The sequence below is a fragment of the Zootoca vivipara genome, chromosome 11 (assembly GCF_965207765.1).
Source record: "Zootoca vivipara chromosome 11, rZooViv2.hap1.1, whole genome shotgun sequence".
Classification (NCBI taxonomy): Eukaryota; Metazoa; Chordata; class Lepidosauria; order Squamata; family Lacertidae; genus Zootoca; species Zootoca vivipara.
Window position 1 is genome coordinate 55,409,481 of NC_142594.1, and position 18,368 is coordinate 55,427,848.

The window sequence follows — 18,368 nt, forward strand, 5'->3', positions numbered from 1 at the left end:
TTGTACCTCCACAATTGTTCAAAAACACGTAAATATGCTCAGGCCGATATCTGGTTTGCTCATGCGTCATTTGGTCCTGCCCCTCATCAAAGTCTGTACAGTTAACAAACACTTGGTTTGGGAGCAAAGAAGGTTTTTATTTTATTTTTGCAGGGAATTTTATCATTGTACACTGCAGCCTTGTGGAAGTTATCTGGGCTGAAAGAAGTGAAAGAAAAACAGTGTAAAGAGCAAAGCGGAACTTCTAGATCGCTTTAATGTGAGGCTGGTGCAGAGAGCCCATTGGATGGGGATCATTTAAACTTCCTTTTCTTCCGGAGATCTCTATCCAAACCGAAGCCCTGCTAAGGCAATGCTCACGCCGTGTCTCTTCACAAATCTTTTGGCTCCTCTCCAGAACCTTCTCCATCGTCCCCTTGTTATACGGCTCAGCTGGGTCAGAGATAAGAGAGAGAAAGTAGTTAGTACAAACACTGTGTGTGCATTTGCGATACTCATTTATTACTCCACAAAGCTGACACAGTGGTACCTTGGTCCTCAAACTTAATCCGTTCCAGAAGTCCGTTCCAAAACCAAAGCGTTCCATAACCAAGGCGTGCTTTCCCATAGAAAGCAATGCAAAACGGATTAATCTGTTCCAGACTTTTAAAAACCACCCCTAAAACAGCAATTTAACATGAAATTTACTATCTAACGATAGTAGACTTCCAAAATTTTCAAAAACCAAGGTGCAGCTTCTGATTGGTGCAGGCACCCTGGAAACAATAGCTGACAGCCGTGTCGGACGTTCGGCTTCCGAAAAACGTTCGAAAACCGGAACACTTACTACCAGGTTTTTGGTGCTTGGGAACCAAGGCATTTGAGTACCAAGGTACCACTCTTAGGATGCTTTCAGACTCTGAGTTCTATCCCAGGTGTGGCGAACCTTTGGTCTTCCAAACTATAACTCCCGCCAGCCTCAGCATGTACGGTCAGTGGCCAGGGTTGATGGGAGTTATAGTTCAGCTGCCCCAAAGTTTCCCCCATCTGCATTATCCAGTTATTGCTCCTCTACTGCAAGCTACACGCAGAATTGCAATTTGCTTTTCACATTTCAGAACAGGACACATTTTTGGGTTCCCCACCATGGTTTGATGCAGCCATACAGGCATGGGAAGAAAATTCACCTGAGCCCATCATTTTGAAACCAAGTTTTAAAAGTTGCTAGCATCCATCCTAAAGCACTTCTTAAATTTAGTCACAGTCGTGGGTGAGTACAATAACATCGAGCCAGAGAGAGAGAGAGAGAGAGAGAGAGAGAGAAATGTGTGTGATTATTGCTATTTTCCTACTTTGTGCAGGAGAGCATAATCATTCCACACTTTCGCCCAAAGGAGCCTGGGGTGGCAAATCCATATATGATAAAGCAATCTAACCTTTTAAAAACTATTTTATTATTATTATTATTACTACTATTAATGGGACCCAGGTGGCGCTGTGGGTTAAACCACAGAGCCTAGGGCTTGCTGATCAGAAGGTCGGCGGTTCGAATCCCTGCAATGGGGTGAGCTCCCGTTGCTTGGTCCCAGCTCCTGCCCACCTAGCAGTTCGAAAGCACCTCAAAGTGCAAGTAGATAAATAGGTACCGCTCCAGCGGGAAGGTAAACGGCGTTTCCGTGTGCTGCTCTGGTTCGCCAGAAGCAGCTTTGTCATGCTGGCCACATGACCTGGAAGCTGTCTGCGGACAAACACCGGCTCCCTCAGCCCATAGAGCGAGATGAGCGCCGCAACCCCAGAGTCGGACACGACTGGACCTGATGGTCAGGGGCCCCTTTACCTTTACCTTTACCTTTACTACTACTATTATTTTAAAAAAAACAATTACGGTAAAACATCTAAAAACAATTCCATTTACAAATGGATTAAAAAACCTGACCACCTGCTTCCTATCACACTCTGCACATGCTCAAAAGCGCTCATGCCTGAGTGCCAGAATTTTGGAAAGAAAAACATCGGGAACGCTGTGCAGATAGGAAGCTGCCTACTGAGTCAGGACATTAGCAGTTATTTGCTCTGACTGGCAGCTGCTCTCCAGGGTTTCAGACGGGGTCTCTGCACATTGTACCCCCCACCCCAAAATTTGCCAGCACCGGTCTCTCTTACCTCTTGATCCACATCCTCACATTGCACAATAATTAAAGGCGGACTTTGCTGGGTCGAATAGAAGCCAGAGCAGTCTCTGTCCAGCTGTTTGAGGAAAGAGGAAAGAAGTCGTCAAAGAGCCTCTGTCACCCCCCTCTAGACCCACAGAAGAAGAGATATAAGCCGCATCCACTCTATGCACTGACTGATTGATTCGGTTTATTTATTTCCTAAAATGTATGCACTGCTTGAGTGCTAAACAAAGGGGTGGGGAAAACCTCGACGAGGTTTACGAAAAGAGAAAACAATGGAATAAAAAAATTGCAGCAATACTTTAAAACAGGCATTCCCCAACTTCAGCCCTCCAGATGTTTGGGGACTACAATTCCCATCATCCCTGACCACTGGTCCTGTTAGCTAGGGATGATGGGAGTTGTAGTCCCAAAACATCTGGAGGGCTGAAGTTGGGGATGCCTGCTTTAAAACCTACAGAACAGCTCAATCAGTTGGGGCCTGAGACTCGCGATCTCAGGGTTGTTGGTTCGAGCCCCACGTTGGGTGAAAGATTCCTGCGTTGCAGAGGGCTGGGCTGGGTGGCCCTCATGGCCCCTTCCAATGCTTACGATTCTCTGATTAAAATTCGCACCAGCTCTTTAAGCATTTGGATAGGCTTGTCTAAGCAACAATGCCTTTAAGGCACTGTGATAACACTTTAAAAAGCCGTGGCTTCAAACCCCCCCACCCCCCAAAAAATACCCACAACGACCCTGTGGGGTAGGTTGGTCTGAGCGTGAGTGACTGCCCAAGGTCACCTAGTAAGCTTCATGGCATTTGAAGCCTGGTCTCCCAGGTCCTAGTCCCATGCTCTAACCACTATGCCACACTGACTAATAATGTCACCTGGATTCCCAGGCTTCAATGGGGGAGCAAATGCAAGAGCTGTACTTGCAAATGGTGGGGCAGGGCTTGGGGAAAGAAAGCTTATGTGGAGGAACTGTGCCACCTTGCTATTTTATTTGCAGACCCAGCTGCCGTTAAAGGCACAGGAGCAGTGAAAAGTTGGGGATATCTTGCAGAGGGGCACCCAGACTTACCCCATCCTCTTTGTATTCGCACTGGGAGACCTCTTTCTTCTCTGATGTGGGGCAAACCGTCTCCTTGATAGAGAATTTTACAGGCTGGGTAGTTTCACCAGAAGCATCCTGTGGAGACATTGAGCAAAACGGATAGGGGGAAAATACATTTAAAGAGTTTTTAATGTCCCACTTCAGCCAGGCTCCCAAAGCAGTTTACAGATGCTGGAAAAGACAGTCCCGGTCCTCAGTTTTACAATATTGAAAAAGACGCAACACAAAAGGGGAACGGATTGGGAGGGAGGAGGAAAGAAGCAAACTCAGGTGCAAGATCTTTGCTACAAGTTTGTCTAAGTTGTGCACATAGAGTGCCCCTTGCTTCCTTTCTCTCTCTTCTGCTGCAGCCTGATGGAATAGTTGCTGCCTGGTAGAAGAGATGATGGTGGGGAGCCATAGAACTACATACCCAATCAGGCTGGGGCTCGGGTTCCAGCAGTCGGAAGGCAAATTCCGGGTTTTGCTCCTGGTTGTAGGTGTCCACGGCTGCGGCAACCACCTGCTCGTAGCTGACGGGAGTGCGGGCCGTGGGGGCTGCTGCGACCACCCCGATGAGCAGCAGAAACAGCTTGCAGCTCTCCATCTTCTTCAAGGTATTCTCACTTTGGTACCTCCTTGGGATTAAGCGGCAGAGTTCCCCTTTTTTTATAGCCCAGGGCATCCCTTGGCCCTCTAACCCCCCCGCCCATGTGGGATAACGTCCTTCGGCTGAGGGTGCATGTGTGGCTTCTCTCGCCCTCCCCCAGGAAGTGTCCGTTGATGTGGGTCCAACTGAAAGGTGGGAGATACGTTGGCCGTGTGGGGAGAGTGACTGCTAAAAACCCTCCTTGCAAAACATCATGGAGGGGAGGGGGAAGGCCAGGAAGGGGGTCGCTGTCTTGGGAAAGGTTGAGGCAACAGAGGAGTCTCTGCGTGCTCTTGGATAGGAGATTGAATCCTGTTGCCACATCTTGCCACGAGCTGTATATGCCAGAGATAAGAATGGAGGGAGCCTGTTGATTTCTGATTCTCAAAGGCTATGTTCATACTCCAGTTTCCTTGCTGCATTTCCAGTGCTTGGTTTTCAGGAACGTAATGACAGGTTGCTGGATCAGGCCAAGGCCCACCTAGCAAAAAAAAAGAGGTAAAGGTAAAGGACGCCGGGGCGGTTAAGTCCAGTCAAAGGCGACTATGGGGTTGCAGCGCTCATTTCGCTTTCAGGCCGAGGGAGCCGGTGTTTGTCCACAGACAGCTTTCTGGGTCATGTGCCCAGCAGGAGTAAACCGCTTCTGCCGCAACGGGCCACTGTGACGGAAACCAGAGCGCACAGAAACGCTGTTTACCTTCCCACCACAGTGGTACCTATTTATCTACTTCCACTTTGACGTGCTTCCGAACTGCTAGGTTGGCAGGAGCTGGAACAGAGCAATGGGAGCTCACCCCGTCACAGGGATTCGAACTGCCAACCTTCCGATCAGCAAGCCCAAGAGGCTCAGTTGTTTAGACCACAGCGCCACCCGCGTCCCACCTACTCCAGCATCCTGTTCTCATAGTGGCCAACCAGATGCCTGTTTTATTCTGAAGCATTGCTCCCTCCGACCGTGGAGGCCCAGCCCAGCCATCTAGGCAAGCAGCCATCAATTGCCCTCTCCTCCATCTCCATGAATTTGCCTAGTCCTCTTTTGAAACCATCCAAGTCGGTGACCATCCCTGCCTCCTGTGGGAGGGAGTTCCATAGTTTAACTATGCGCTGCATGAATAAGCCCTTTCTTTTCTCTGTCCTGAATCTTCCAACATTCATTGCATTCAATGAATTCTAGCATTAGGAGAGGGAGAAAAATTTTTTTTCTCTATCTGCTGTCTTCAGGCTGCACATAATTTTATGACCTCCAACGTGTCGCCTTTGACTCGCCTTTTCTCTAAACTTAGAAGACCCAAACGTTGCAAGCTTCCCTCACGCGGAGCACCATGTGATCTCAGACTGGCCCTGAACTGGGGCCGGCAAGTGGGGCAGGATCTTCCCTTGCAACAGACAAAGAACTGGTCTTCAACTGGAGAGCGGAAGGTTTCTGCCTGACCTAAGGTGGAGCACAACAGCACTGTATGCTGCAAAAACTCTCTCTCTCTCTCTCTCTCTCTCTCTCTCTCTCTCTCTCTCTCTCTCTCTCTCTCACACACACACACACACACACACACACACACACACACAAACACACACTATGTGTTCCCCAAATGCGTGACAGGACTAACAGTGTGTCGTGGCTCAGAAAAAGCTGAGGACTGTTCCGTTGCAGGCAGAGGCGTAGTAAGCCCAGGTGGTACCCGTTGCGAAAAAAAATTTGTCACCCACCCCCCATGGCTCTGGCTCTGGCGAAAAGTGAAAAACATGAATTGCAAAAAAAAACCCTAGAGCTTACAGAACAAAATTGAAGGAGCGTCTCCACCTCCATCATTCTGCCCGGACACTGAGGTCCAGCACCGAGGGCCTTCTGGCAGTTCCCTCGTTGCAAGAAGCCAAGTTGGAGGGAACTAGGCAGAGGGCCTTCTCGGTGGTGGCGCCTGCCCTGTGGAACGCCCTCCCAACAAATGTCAAAGAGGAAAACAACTACCAGACTTTTAGAAGACATCTGAAGGCAGCCCTGTTCAGGGAGGCTTTTAATGTTTAATAGATTACTGTGTTTTATTTTTCTGTTGGAAGCCGCCCAGAGTGGCTGGGGAAACCCAGCCAGATGAGCGGGGTATAAATAATAATAATATATTATTATTATTATTATTATTATTATTATTATTATTATTATTATTATTATTCCGACTTCAAATATGAAATCAGCATTAAAAGAACACATAAGAACAGTTGAAAAATCTCATGCAACAACAACAACAAAGTTCCCCAGTGGGGGGGGGCGCCGAGTGTCACCCCCATTCCAGGGTGGCACCCGGGGCGACTCACCCCCATCGCCCCCCTTGCTATGCCACTGGTTGCAAGGCTAGCCAACATGGTGCCCTGTAGGTCATTGGTTCCCAAAGAGGGTGCTGAGGCCCCCTGCAGGGCAGTGAGATTACCGGGGAGGGCACTAAAAGGCAAGAGAGTGTCAGGCGGGTGCTGAAGGTGCGAGTAGATGTCAGACTTTGAGAAAAGGCGATACCACACCAGTGGATCTAGTTTGTCAGTTGTGTTGAACTAATTAAATAGTCTTACTTGGGTTTTGGGTAGGCACTGTGGTCTAAACTACTGAGCCTCTTGGGCTTCCAGATCAGAAGGTTGGCGGTTCAAATCCGCACAATGGGGTGAGCTCCCGTTGCTCTGTCCCAGCTCCTGCCAACCTAGCAGTTCGGAAGCACACCAGTGCAAGTAGATAAATAGGTACTGTTGCGGCGGGAAGGTAAACGGCATTTCCATGCACTCTGGTTTCCATCACAGTGTTCTGTTGCACCAGAAGCGGTTTAGTCATGCTGACCACATGACCCGGAAAGTTGTCTGTGGATAAATGCCGCTCCCTCACCCTGAAAGCGAGATGAGCGCCACAACCCTATAGCCGCCTTTGACTGGACTTAACTGTCCAGGGGTCCTTTACCTTTACTTTTTTTTTTTTACGTGTGCAATTAATTGTTACTGTTTTGAATTTTATCGGGTTATTAACTTTCGGGTTATTAACTTTCCTCAGATATGCTGATGACACAACCTTGATGGCAGAAAGCGAGGAGGAATTAAAGAACCTTTTAATGAGGGTGAAAGAGGAGAGCGCAAAATATGGTCTGAAGCTCAACATCAAAAAAACCAAGATCATGGCCACTGGTCCCATCACCTCCTGGCAAATAGAAGGGGAAGAAATGGAGGCAGTGAGGGATTTTACTTTCTTGGGCTCCTTGATCACTGCAGATGGTGACAGCAGTCACGAAATTAAAAGACGCCTGCTTCTTGGGAGAAAAGCAATGACAAACCTAGACAGCATCTTAAAAAGCATAGACATCACCTTGTCGACAAAGGTCCGTATAGTTAAAGCTATGGTTTTCCCAGTAGTGATGTATGGAAGTGAGAGCTGGACCATAAAGAAGGCTGATCGCCGAAGAATTGATGCTTTTGAATTATGGTGCTGGAGGAGACTCTTGAGAGTCCCATGGACTGCAAGAAGATCAAACCTATCTATTCTTAAGGAAATCAGCCCTGAGTGCTCCCTGGAAGGACAGATCGTGAAGCTGAGGCTCCAATACTTTGGCCACCTCATGAGAAGAGAAGAATCCTTGGAAAAGACCCTGATGTTGGGAAAGATGGAGGGCACAAGGAGAAGGGGACGACAGAGGACGAGATGGTTGCACAGTGTTCTCGAAGCTACGAACATGAGTCTGACCAAACTGCGGGAGGCAGTGCAAGACAGGAGTGCCTGGCGTGCTCTGGTCCATGGGGTCACGAAGAGTCGGACATGACTAAACGACTAAACAACTTTCTTTGTGGATCGTGCAAACCGCTGGGTTTGTGCAATCAAGTTGGGAGCCACTGCACTAGATGTTGTTATTGTTCGACAAATCCTCTCACCCCTGATCATAGGCCACACCTGCTGGAACTGATAGGAGTTGGCAAGAGCCAGCCATCCTTTTTCACCGCCTGAAGCGAAATGGGACGGTGTGCTGCCTGCCCCCCTTCCTTCCCAACCCCACCAAAGCCCCACTTGCCCAGGTCATACGACAGTGTCACACAACAGTCACACGACAGGTTCTGGAGAAATCTCGCGAGAGTGCTGCTTCGCTTGGCGAGATCTCGGAAAAGCCGAACAAAACTTCTGCATGATTCGTGGGGCTCTGGTGAGATCTTGCGTGGCTCTATTGTAAGACCGACAAAGGTCCGTATAGTTAAAGCTATGGTTTTCCCAGTAGTGATGTATGGAAGTGAGAGCTGGACCATAAAGAAGGCTGATCGCCAAAGAATTGATGCTTTTGAATTATGGTGCTGGAGGAGACTCTTGAGAGTCCCATGGACTGCAAGAAGATCAAACCTGAGTGCTCACTGGAAGGACAAAATCAGCCCTGAGTGCTCACTGGAAGGACAGATTGTGAAGCTGAGGCTCCAATACTTTGGCCACCTCATGAGAAGAGAAGACTCCCTGGAAAAGATCCTGATGATGGAGGGCACAAGGAGAAGATGAAAAAGGGCAAGATGAAGAAGGGAAAGTTGGAGGGCACAAGGAGAAGGGGACGACAGAGGACGAGATGGTTGGACAGTGTTCTTGAAGCTACGAACATGAGTCTGACCAAACTGCGGGAGGCAGTGGAAGACAGGAGTGCCTGGCGTGCTCTGGTCCATGGGGTCACGAAGAGTCGGACACGACTAAACAACAACATCGTAAGAACTCGAAGCTGTCTTATGAGTTCCTACCAGAACCTGGGAACCACTGCTGTCACTTCTCCTAGTTTCTCTGGCAGCAGTGACAACAGTAGGGAGCACGTCCATGTCTCTTGGATTCTACCGCCTGAGGCAGCTGCCTCCGTCTGCCTAATGGACAGGACGGCCCTGGGAGTTTGTTTCCAGCAAGATTTAGAGGGTGCCATTTTGGCCACTTTTGAAGTGTGGCAACTTTTCAAGTGGAGAGAAAAAAACCTGACTTGTGAACAGTTCCTTTTCCCACCCAAATTTTACGCAAGTATACCGTTGAAGTGATCATTCTCAGGAGCCATCAGGGAGGAGGAATTTTCAAGCGATTGTTTAAACCATCAGGTGTGGTTTTTACCGCTGGCTTCAGAGTGCGTTGGCACCAGGAGAGATGGCTGTTTGGGGTTTCGCTTGTGGCTTAGATTTCTCTTTTCTTTTGGTAAAGAGTTGTGCAAACTGGGCTTCCAGTTGACTGAATCAGCATGAGGGTTGAGGAACCTCTCTGAGCAACCAATTTCTTTGATGGACCTGATCTAACACTTAGGAAACATTTCTAAATCCCTGGCTTAAAATGTCCAGTTTCTGTCCCCTTCGCTCCTTGCCCTATCCTCACAGGACTGAGAAAGGGGACGATTTATAGTTGAAACTTTGTGTTTTGTTGTTTTAAAAAACCTTTTTCTGTGCACCAACATATATAGTTCCAAATAGCGGCTGGTTTATAAATTCATTAAACAAACAAGGTGGCGTTCCTTGGAGGTTTTTAAGCAGATGCCGGATGGCCATCTGTCAGGAATTCTTTAGCTGCAATTCCTGAACCCTTGGGGTCGCTTCCAACTCTACGATATGATGATTTTATGAAATAGATAATGTTTTCTCTTCCTCATTCTCAGAGCCTTGCACACATGTCATACGTTAGTTTTCAAACAGTTTAGTTCACAAACAACTTGGAACTCAAATGCCGCAAACCTGGAAGCAGGTGTTCCGGTTTGCAAACTTTGCCTCGGAAGCCGAATGTCCGGCGCGGCTTCCGATTCGCTGCAGGACACTTCTGCAGCCAATCGGAAGCTGCACCTTGGTTTCCAAACGTTTCGGAAGTCGAATGGACTTCCGGAACGCATTCTGCTCGAAAACCAAGGTACAACTGTATATCAAGGCAGCCTTCCCCAACTTCATGCCCTCCAGAGGTTTTGACTACAGCTCCTATCTGGCTAGCTGGGGCTGGCTAGGGATTGTGGGAGGTGTAGTCATGGAATCATAGAGTTGGAAGGGACCCCAAGGCTCATCTAGTCCAACCAAGAAGAATCAATTTTTATTCATCCTATTGTGTGTTCAGGGCAGCTGTCTATCAGCTCCATCTGGTACGCAGGCTGAGACCCTACCTGCCCGCGGACTGTCTCGCCAGAGCGGTGCATGCTCTGGTGCTCTCCCGCTTGGACTACTGCAATGCGCTCTATGAAGGTGACCTGGAAACTACAACTAATCCAGAATGCGGCAGCTAGACTGGTGACTGGGAGTGGCTGCCGAGACCACATAACACCGGTCTTGAAAGACCTACATTGGCTCACAGTACGTTTCCGAGCACAATTCAAAGTGTTGGTGCTGATCTTTAAAGCCCTAAACGACCTTGGCTCTGTAGACCTGAAGGAGCATCTCCACCCCTATCGTTCTGCCCGGACACTGAGGTCCAGCGCTGAGGGCCTTCTGGCGGTTCCCTCACTGCAAGAAGCAAAGCTACAAGGAACCAGGCAGAGGGCCTTCTCAGTGGTGGCGCCTGCCCTGTGGAACACCCTCCCATCAGAGGTCAGAGAGATAAACAGCTACCTGACATTTAGAAAATACCTAAAGGCAGCCTTGTTTAGGGAAGTTTTTAATGTCTGATATTCGATGTATTTTAATGTTTGTTGGAAGCCGCCCAGAGTGGCAGGGGAAGCCCAGCCAGATGGGCGGGGTATAAATAAATTATTATTATTATTATTATTATTGCTTCCAAATAATGATAACAGCAACAAACCCACTGTGACCCCTCCTGACCCAGACAGAGGCAGCCTGGCACAGTGCCTTCTAGATGATGTTGTCCCGTGGCTAGGAATTATGGGACTTGTAGTCCAACAACGTCTGGAGGGCACCATGTCGGTTGCTGTAGGTCAGGCTTCCTCAAACTTGGCCCTCCAGATGTTTTGAGACTACAATTCCCATCATCCCTGACCACTGGTCCTGTTATCTAGGGATGATGGGAGTTGTAGTCCCAAAACAGCTGGAGGGCCGAGTTTGGGAGTGCCTGCTCTAGGTTTTAGGGACATGACAGTTTTTTCTCAGCAGCTCTGGAGGAACTGCACGTCAGGATTTAGCCGCGAACAGGATTGAAAGCACCACCAAGACTTCATCTGCACCAGCATCTTTGAATTTAATTCGTACAGGTGTGCCAGGCAATGTACAGTTGCGCTCAAGCTGGCAGGATTATGAATCTAAACAGGCAGGAAGTGAAAGGAATAAGAAGGGGGGAAAGAACAGTCCCGTCCCATCAAAGCTGTGAAAAATATCCACTCAAGAAAAAAATATTGGTGTGGTAAATGGAAAGAAGAGAAAAATCAGAGCGGGAAACCAAAATAAAAGCATTTTTATGTCTAATCTTTTTTTTATTGAGTTTTACATTGCAAATTTAAATTCAAACATTAAACATCAACATTATTTTTTTAAAAAAATACTCCATTTTTACCATTGTTTTTCGTACATTGCAAGTATTGCTCAAAGCATTTGTATATTTTTTTTTGCATGCAAAATAAAGGTTTTTTTGAGAAGAGGAAGGAAGAGTCTACACCAACCACCTGTTTTAATCTACAACTCCCATCACCCCTCTGCCAGCGTGGCTGAACTGGTGCGCACTGACCCTGGTAGGGTGGAAAGTGAGGTGGACAACAGGAGAGGAACCTGGTTAAATGGTCAAGGGAAAGGGCTGTAGCTCAGCTCAGTGAGGGGGGGGGCGAGCTGAAGGTCCCAGGTTCGATCCCCAGTGGCACCCCCTGCCTGAGATTCTGGAACGCTGCTGCCAGTCCGTGCAGGCAATACTGAGCCAGATGGACCAGTATTGGGTGCAAGTCAAAATAGTGCAGCTTTCTGTGTTCCTAAACGACTGGCAGAGCTAGAGCCAGCGATGGATGGAGCAGCCCGTTCTCGTTTTGACTCCATCTACAAAGGCAACACCAAGGAAGAGGCTGGCAGGCAGGGAGATTCCACCCCCCCACCCCCCACCCCCCACCCCACCGCTGACTGGGTGGAACGAGGAAGGCGGAAAGGTGGAGGCCATCGGAGGACAGAATCAGTGCCTCATTTTCCCAAATGGACCAGCTATCGTTGTCTCCTCCGGCATGGCTGGGGCTGATGGAAGTTCAGGAGGGCACCAGGTTGGTGAAGGCTGGCAAGCATTACCAAGGCAACAGGGTGGTGGGCAAAAGGAAAATCTGAGGAAGGGTGAACAGGTTGGATCCAGAATCGGAGAAAGGGTGTGTGAAAGCGATGGAGAGGAGCTTTTTACACGTTCCTCAGGATTTCTCAAAAGGGGATTGACCCTCCCACTGTTATTCCCTTGCCCTTGAAGATTTTGCGGAAACCCTTCTTGATACTCTTCTTGGCCTTCTTAAACTTCTTCTTCAGCCACGACCGCTTCACCCGTTTGGGCTCAGGCTGCAGAGGAGAGAAGAATTGCCTCCTGTTAGGACCTCGTCCCTCAGCGGGTGGACTGTGGATCACCAAAATGGGCGCCAACTTGCCTGGTTCTACCTCTCCCCCCCCCCTGGCTGTTGTTTGGCTGCCAAGTCTCAGTCCTCCTGGCTGAAATGCTATGGGATAACTAGCCTCACAGAACCAATGTGCTTAAGCCTAATTAACACATGAAGGGGTTAAGATCATAGAGTAAGCTGTCCTGCCACGCTTAGCTATGTCCATTTCCCCTCACCTTGCAGGGAACTAGGTAATCAAGCCTTTGTTCCCTTTCAGTCTATCTGATGAACTCAGCCACACTGAAGCTGAGCTGGGGTAGCTCAGCTGATAGAGCATGAGACTCTTAATCTCAGGGTTGTGTGTTCGAATCCCATATCTGACCGGTTGGGAATTTGGTGAGATCCATGGGGAATTCCTTTCACACATGACAAATTGGTTAAAAGGATGTTACAACGTCAACCCCTTCCACCTCAGAAGGTGCCCCGAAATACTGTCTTACCTCGTCCTCTACGGCTTCACAGGTGACAATGGCCACAGGTGGATTCTCCTCCAGGAAGTAGAAGCCAGAGCATTCCTTGACCACCTGCAAAGGGAGGAAATGGGAAGTGAAACCAAGGTCGGTGCCAGGAGGAGCCTCCCTCTTTGGGGGTGGAGCTTTGCATGCAGTTAGCCCCTGGTTCGATCCCTGGCACTGGGTTCACTAACGTGGTGCCCAGGGGCGCCCAGGGGCTCACCTGTGAGCTGTGTGTGTGTGTGTGTGTGTGTGTGTGTGAGAGAGAGAGAGAGAGAGAGAGAGAGAGAGAGAGAGAGAGAGCAGGAAATATAGGAGTGTGTAATTTCGTACTGACATGACGGCAAGCATGGCAAGTACCATGCGCTGAATGTCTACATTTGTTGTGGCAACTGTGAGCGTGGCACATTTGTGCATGCAGGTCTGGGTACATAGATAGATAGATTTATTTCAGCTTTAAGCTCGTATACACATAAAAATAGGCACAATATGACCTATTTGCTTTACAATCAGTAAAAATAAATATAGGGCCAAAAATATAATAATTACAGATAATATAAAATTAGGAAAAACAATACGGTAAAAGCTTTCAGATGGGTACATCCACACATTGGCACAGGACTAATGATGTCTACGCTGGTGTCAGGATGGCTGTCAACGGCTCCCGGCTGGTTGCCCAGGAAAGTACAGTGGTACCTCTGGTTACAAACTTAATTCGTTCCACAGGTCTGTTCTTAACCTGAAACTGTTCATAACCTGAGCTAATGGGGCCTCCCGCTGCTGCCTCGCCCACCAGCGCGCAATTTCTGTTCTCATCCTGAGGTAAAGTTCTTAACCCGAGGCACTACTTCCAGCTTAGCAGAATCTGTAACCCGAAGTGTTTGTAACCTGAGGTGTTTGTAACCCGAGGTACCACTGTATAAAGACAAGGACAAGTTTCTTACTGTCCTTTTTCATTTCAGTCTTTACAGAGAGAGGCTATAGAACCCACCCTCTTGGATAATGGCGTTGTCCCGAGTGAACCTCCACCCCACTCCCCGTCTCTCCCACTTCCTAATTTGTGACACTTCTATGGTTGCTGCTACCGGTATGTGTTCTCTGTCTTTGAGCTCCTTGCTCTCCTACTTTCAAGGCTCGCCAGGTTCTGGGAGACGGAGGGTCTGGGATGCTTCCTAATGACGTGTCAGCCAGGTGGTGTTGTTCCGGCTCTCCCATTATTTCCCAGCTTTCCCCCTCATCTGCCTCTGAGCTGCAATCTCCCTCACCCCCCTTGTTGTCAATCTATACTGTCTTCCTCTCTGGAAGGGTCAGGATGGGGAGGTGGTCTCCACCGTTCCTCCTCTGCCCAGTCCCGGACAACAGGACCCCAGGGTCGTTGAATGCCGCTGAATGTTGGGAGGTTCAGAGTGGAGAAATGGAATGACTTTTTCACAAAGCGGAGAGTTAAACGATGGATTTACTCCCTTCAGGGGGAAGTGAAGGCCATCAACTTGGATGAACATAAGAAAATGAGAAGACCCTGCGGGTGTATGCCTCAAAATACCAGTTGTTGGGAATTGAGAAGGGTAATAATAATAATAATAATAATAATAATAATAATAATAATTTATTATTTATACCCCACCCATCTGGCTGGGTTTCCCCAGCCAATCTGGGCAGCTTCCAACCGAATATTAAAACAGTACAGCATTAAACATTAAAAACTTCCCTAAACAGGGCCGCCTTCAGTTATCTTCTAAAAGTAAAATAGTTACTTATTGCCTTGACATCTGCTGGGAGGGCGTTCCACAGGACGGGTGCCACTACCGAGAAGGCCCTCTGTCTGGTTCCCTGTAACCTCACTTCTCGCAATGAGGGAACCGCCAGAAGGCCCTCGGTGTTGGATCTCAGTGTCCGGGCTGAATGATGGGGTGGAGACGCTCCTTCAGGTATACAGGACCGAGGCCGTTTAGGGCTTTAAAGGTCAGTACCAACACTTTGAATTGTGCTCGGAAACGTACTGGGAGCCAGTGTAGGTGCTGTTCTGTTCAGGTTCTGCTTATGGGCATCCCATAATAAGCACTGTGAGAACAGCCTGCTGGATGTTACCTCGAGAAAGCAGCCCGTGTGCAGATGCAAGCTTTGAGCTGAAACAGATTCCTCACCCTCCACTTCGCCCAGCCTTACCCCTCCATCTCTGAAGCTGCATTCCTCCACGGGGCGTTCCTCCTCCTCTGCCAGGCACTCGGTTTCTTGGATTGTGAAATTCAGCTCTTGTGTGCTTTCGGAACTCGCACCCTGAGACAAACAAGAGCAAACGAATCAGAGCTGATAGTACAAAAGCCTTGCCTGAGACTAGCGAGGAGCAGGATTGATGATGCTAAACCTGCTGTCCTGATTTGCATCAATCGTGCAAACATTTCGGGCGGGCGCATTATGAGAATTATAAGGTCTAAGCTATAAAATAAATGTTCATAAATGTACCAGGCAAACACATACATAGATTTATAAACCACATGTCTGAAACAGGACAGGAAGACGGTCCTAAAGCCATTTTGACTCTTTCAGTGACCTCAAATATTCCTCTCCAGTTTGGATAGAAATGGGAAAAGCCTCTCCATTGTCTCTGTGCTCACAAATCCTGCCTTAAGGGCACATCTGGGTATGAATAGGGTGAGCCTATTGAGCTATGGCGCAAATTATGGTCTGAAGCTCAGCATCAAAAAAACCAAGATCATGGCCACTGGTCCTATCACCTCCTGGCAAATCGAAGGGGAAGAAATGGAGGCAGTGAGAGATTTTACTTTCTTGGGCTCCTTGATCACTGCAGATGGTGACAGCAGTCACGAAATTAAAAGACGCCTGCTTCTTGGGAGAAAAGCAATGACAAACCTAGACGGCATCTTTAAAAGCAGAGACATCACCTTGCTGACAAAGGTCCGTATAGCTAAAGCTATGGTTTTCCCAGTAGTGATGTATGGAAGTGAGAGCTGGGCCATAAAGAAGGCGGATTGCCGAAGAATTGATGCTTTTGAATTATGGTGCCGGAGGAGTCTCTTGAGAGTCCCATGGACTGCAAGAAGATCAAACCTCTCCATTCTGAAGGAAATCAGCCCTGAGTGCTCACTGGAAGGACAGATCCTGAAGCTGAGGCTCCAATACTTTGGCCACCTCATGAGAAGAAGAGAAGACTCCCTGGAAAAGACCCTGATGCTGGGAAAGATGGAGGGCACAAGGAGAAGGGGTCGACAGAGGACGAGGTGGTTGGACAGTGTTCTCAAAGCTACTAACATGTATTTGACCAAACTTGTGCGAGGCAGTGGAAGACAGGAGTGCCTGGCGTGCTCTGGTCCATGGGGTCACGAAGAGTCGGACACGACTAAACGACTAAACAACAACAGGGTGAGCCTGTGACCGGGACTCAGGAATTAAGCATTTATCATCACAAAAGAATGGCCAGGCTGCCCAGCTAAACCCATCAACAGGTTTCCTGCCAGACAGGATTCTGGGGGTGGTCTTGAGCTACAGGGTGACAATTTCAAAAGTCAATATAAGGGCTTGCACACCAATGTTCTGGGTTCCTCCTCCCTCCTGCATGGGGGGGGGTGAGCACCCTGTTTCAACAATTTAATAAAGTTCAGGCTTACAAGCTGCTTTGCTTCTCAATATTCTCTGGTTGGCCTCTGTTATTTTCTCCTACCGATTGAGAACCTACATAAGGACTCTATATGGGCTCTTGGGTACCCCGTAAGGGAAGAGGAGCAGTTTTTTTCTTATAACAGTAATCATGTGATATTATGATGAGGGTTAATCTGAAGAGCTAAGTGATTCTGATTAGTTTAGGATAATGACATTGGCTTGCTAAGATTGCAGTGATCCTTCAATTGGTGAATAGAAATGGAACCTCGGTTTTTGAACGTAATCCATTCTGGAAGACCATTCAACCTTTGAAACGTCCAGAAACCAAGGATCAATGGTCTGGCTGCAAAGTCAATGGGGAGAAATGAAAAATGAGCCTTGGAAGCCGTTAGACTTTTGGGGCGCGTTCGAAAACAGAAGCAATTACTTCTGGGCTTTTGCCATTTGGGTTCCAAATTATTCGGCTTCCGAGACCTCAAAAACCGAGGTTCCACTGTAATCTGGAAGTGTATAAAAAACATTGCTTTGGGTGTTTGTTCTTTGCAGACTTCTCCTTATTTTTGAGACTGTCCCTAGGCATTTGTATTTCAAGAAAGGCCTATATTTTCACTTGGAAAGTGCATCCTTTTCTTTTTGGGTTTCTGTGAAGGATGCCTCCAGTCTAGCAACCCCCTTTTAAATTTCTCCAGCAGTACCAGAATATGGGAGTCAGATACATTGAGTGGCTTGCTTGCTTCCTTCCTTCCCAGAGATGCGCAGGTGGAAGCAGATGCGCAGGTGGCCTTAGGCTAAATGCACACCATGACCTCCCCACATAGAATCCTGGGAACTGTAGTTTACCACTCTCAGAGCGACAACCCCCAGCACCCTTAACAAACCACCGTTCCCAGAATGCTTTGGTGGGAAGTCATAGAATCATAGAGTTGGAAGAGACCACAAAGGCCATCCAGTCCAACCCCCTGCCAAGCAGGAAACACCATCAAAGCATTCTTGACATATGGCTGACAGCAACGCGTGGCCGGATGTGCTTTAAAGATATAGTGTGTCCACACCCTTAGCATCTCAAACCTGCCTTCTGGTTTATAAAACCCCAGAACGTGCCATGCACATTGATGGCACATGCCAGCCTTCCCCAACCTGGCGCCCCCGAGATGTTTTGGACTGCAACTCCCATCGGTCCTGGAAAGCACAGCTGCAGCCTGAAACATTCTCCTCTGGGACACCAGATTGCAGAAATTGCAGGTGCGTATATCTATAGATGAGCAGGGACATCGGGACTTACCCAGTTGGGCTGAGGGGCAGCTTTCAGAAGCCGATAGATGAAGTCTTCGTCTGCTTTTTGGTTGTACAGGTCGACAGCGAGTGCCACAGCATCCTCGTGGCTCAACGGTTCTTTTGCAGGAGGCAAGACGGTGGATGCGGCAGCTGCCCCGACCAGTAGCAGGACTCTCCAGAAAGAGCTCTCCATCTTCGGTGCCTCCGATCTATCCCTTCTGCCGGTGGCTCTTGGGAGCTGATGTAGCCTGTTGGGTCCAGAGTCCCCCTTTTTATGTGCGGTCAATTGCATGGATGAGGTGCTGATTGGTCAGCAGCCTGGGGTTTCCCCCGCAAACCTGTGACTCAGTTCCTATGGGCTCATGTGAAATTCCGGCACCCAAACTTAAGCAACGTGGGAAAATATTTTATCAGTAGGAGGGAGGGAGGGAGGGGAGGGAGAAGGTGTCCTTTAATGTTCAGTTTGGGAACTGGGCTTGGCATGAGACGTACATGAGGAAGTACCGTACATTTCATAAAAGAAAGGTTTTTTTAAAGAAAATATAGATTGCACTTTTTCTCATTTGAACAGATCTTTCGAAGTTAATTTGTAACTGGAAAAATTCCTGCACTCCTCGTCTTTGCAAGCTAATAGGCACTTGTGGGCAAGCTA

General features: G+C 48.3%; 2 protein-coding genes across 2 annotated transcripts; both read right to left on the reverse strand.

The window, feature by feature from the left end:
• Positions 1-116: 116 nt before the first annotated feature.
• On the reverse strand, positions 117-4,047 carry LOC118092073 (cathelicidin-2-like). The gene is made up of 4 exons (XM_060281069.2): positions 3,661-4,047; positions 3,216-3,323; positions 2,143-2,226; positions 117-432 (listed from the first exon to the last, which is right to left on the reverse strand). The coding sequence occupies exons 1-4, from the start codon at positions 3,910-3,912 to the stop codon at positions 325-327; spliced, it is 552 nt and encodes a 183-aa protein (XP_060137052.2). The 5' UTR covers positions 3,913-4,047; the 3' UTR covers positions 117-324.
• Positions 4,048-11,210: 7,163 nt separating this feature from the next.
• Positions 11,211-17,961, reverse strand: LOC148684322 (cathelicidin-related antimicrobial peptide Bf-CRAMP-like). The gene is made up of 4 exons (XM_088654521.1): positions 17,724-17,961; positions 14,990-15,100; positions 12,812-12,895; positions 11,211-12,276 (listed from the first exon to the last, which is right to left on the reverse strand). The coding sequence occupies exons 1-4, from the start codon at positions 17,907-17,909 to the stop codon at positions 12,145-12,147; spliced, it is 513 nt and encodes a 170-aa protein (XP_088510647.1). The 5' UTR covers positions 17,910-17,961; the 3' UTR covers positions 11,211-12,144.
• Between the last annotated feature and the right edge of the window lie 407 nt (positions 17,962-18,368).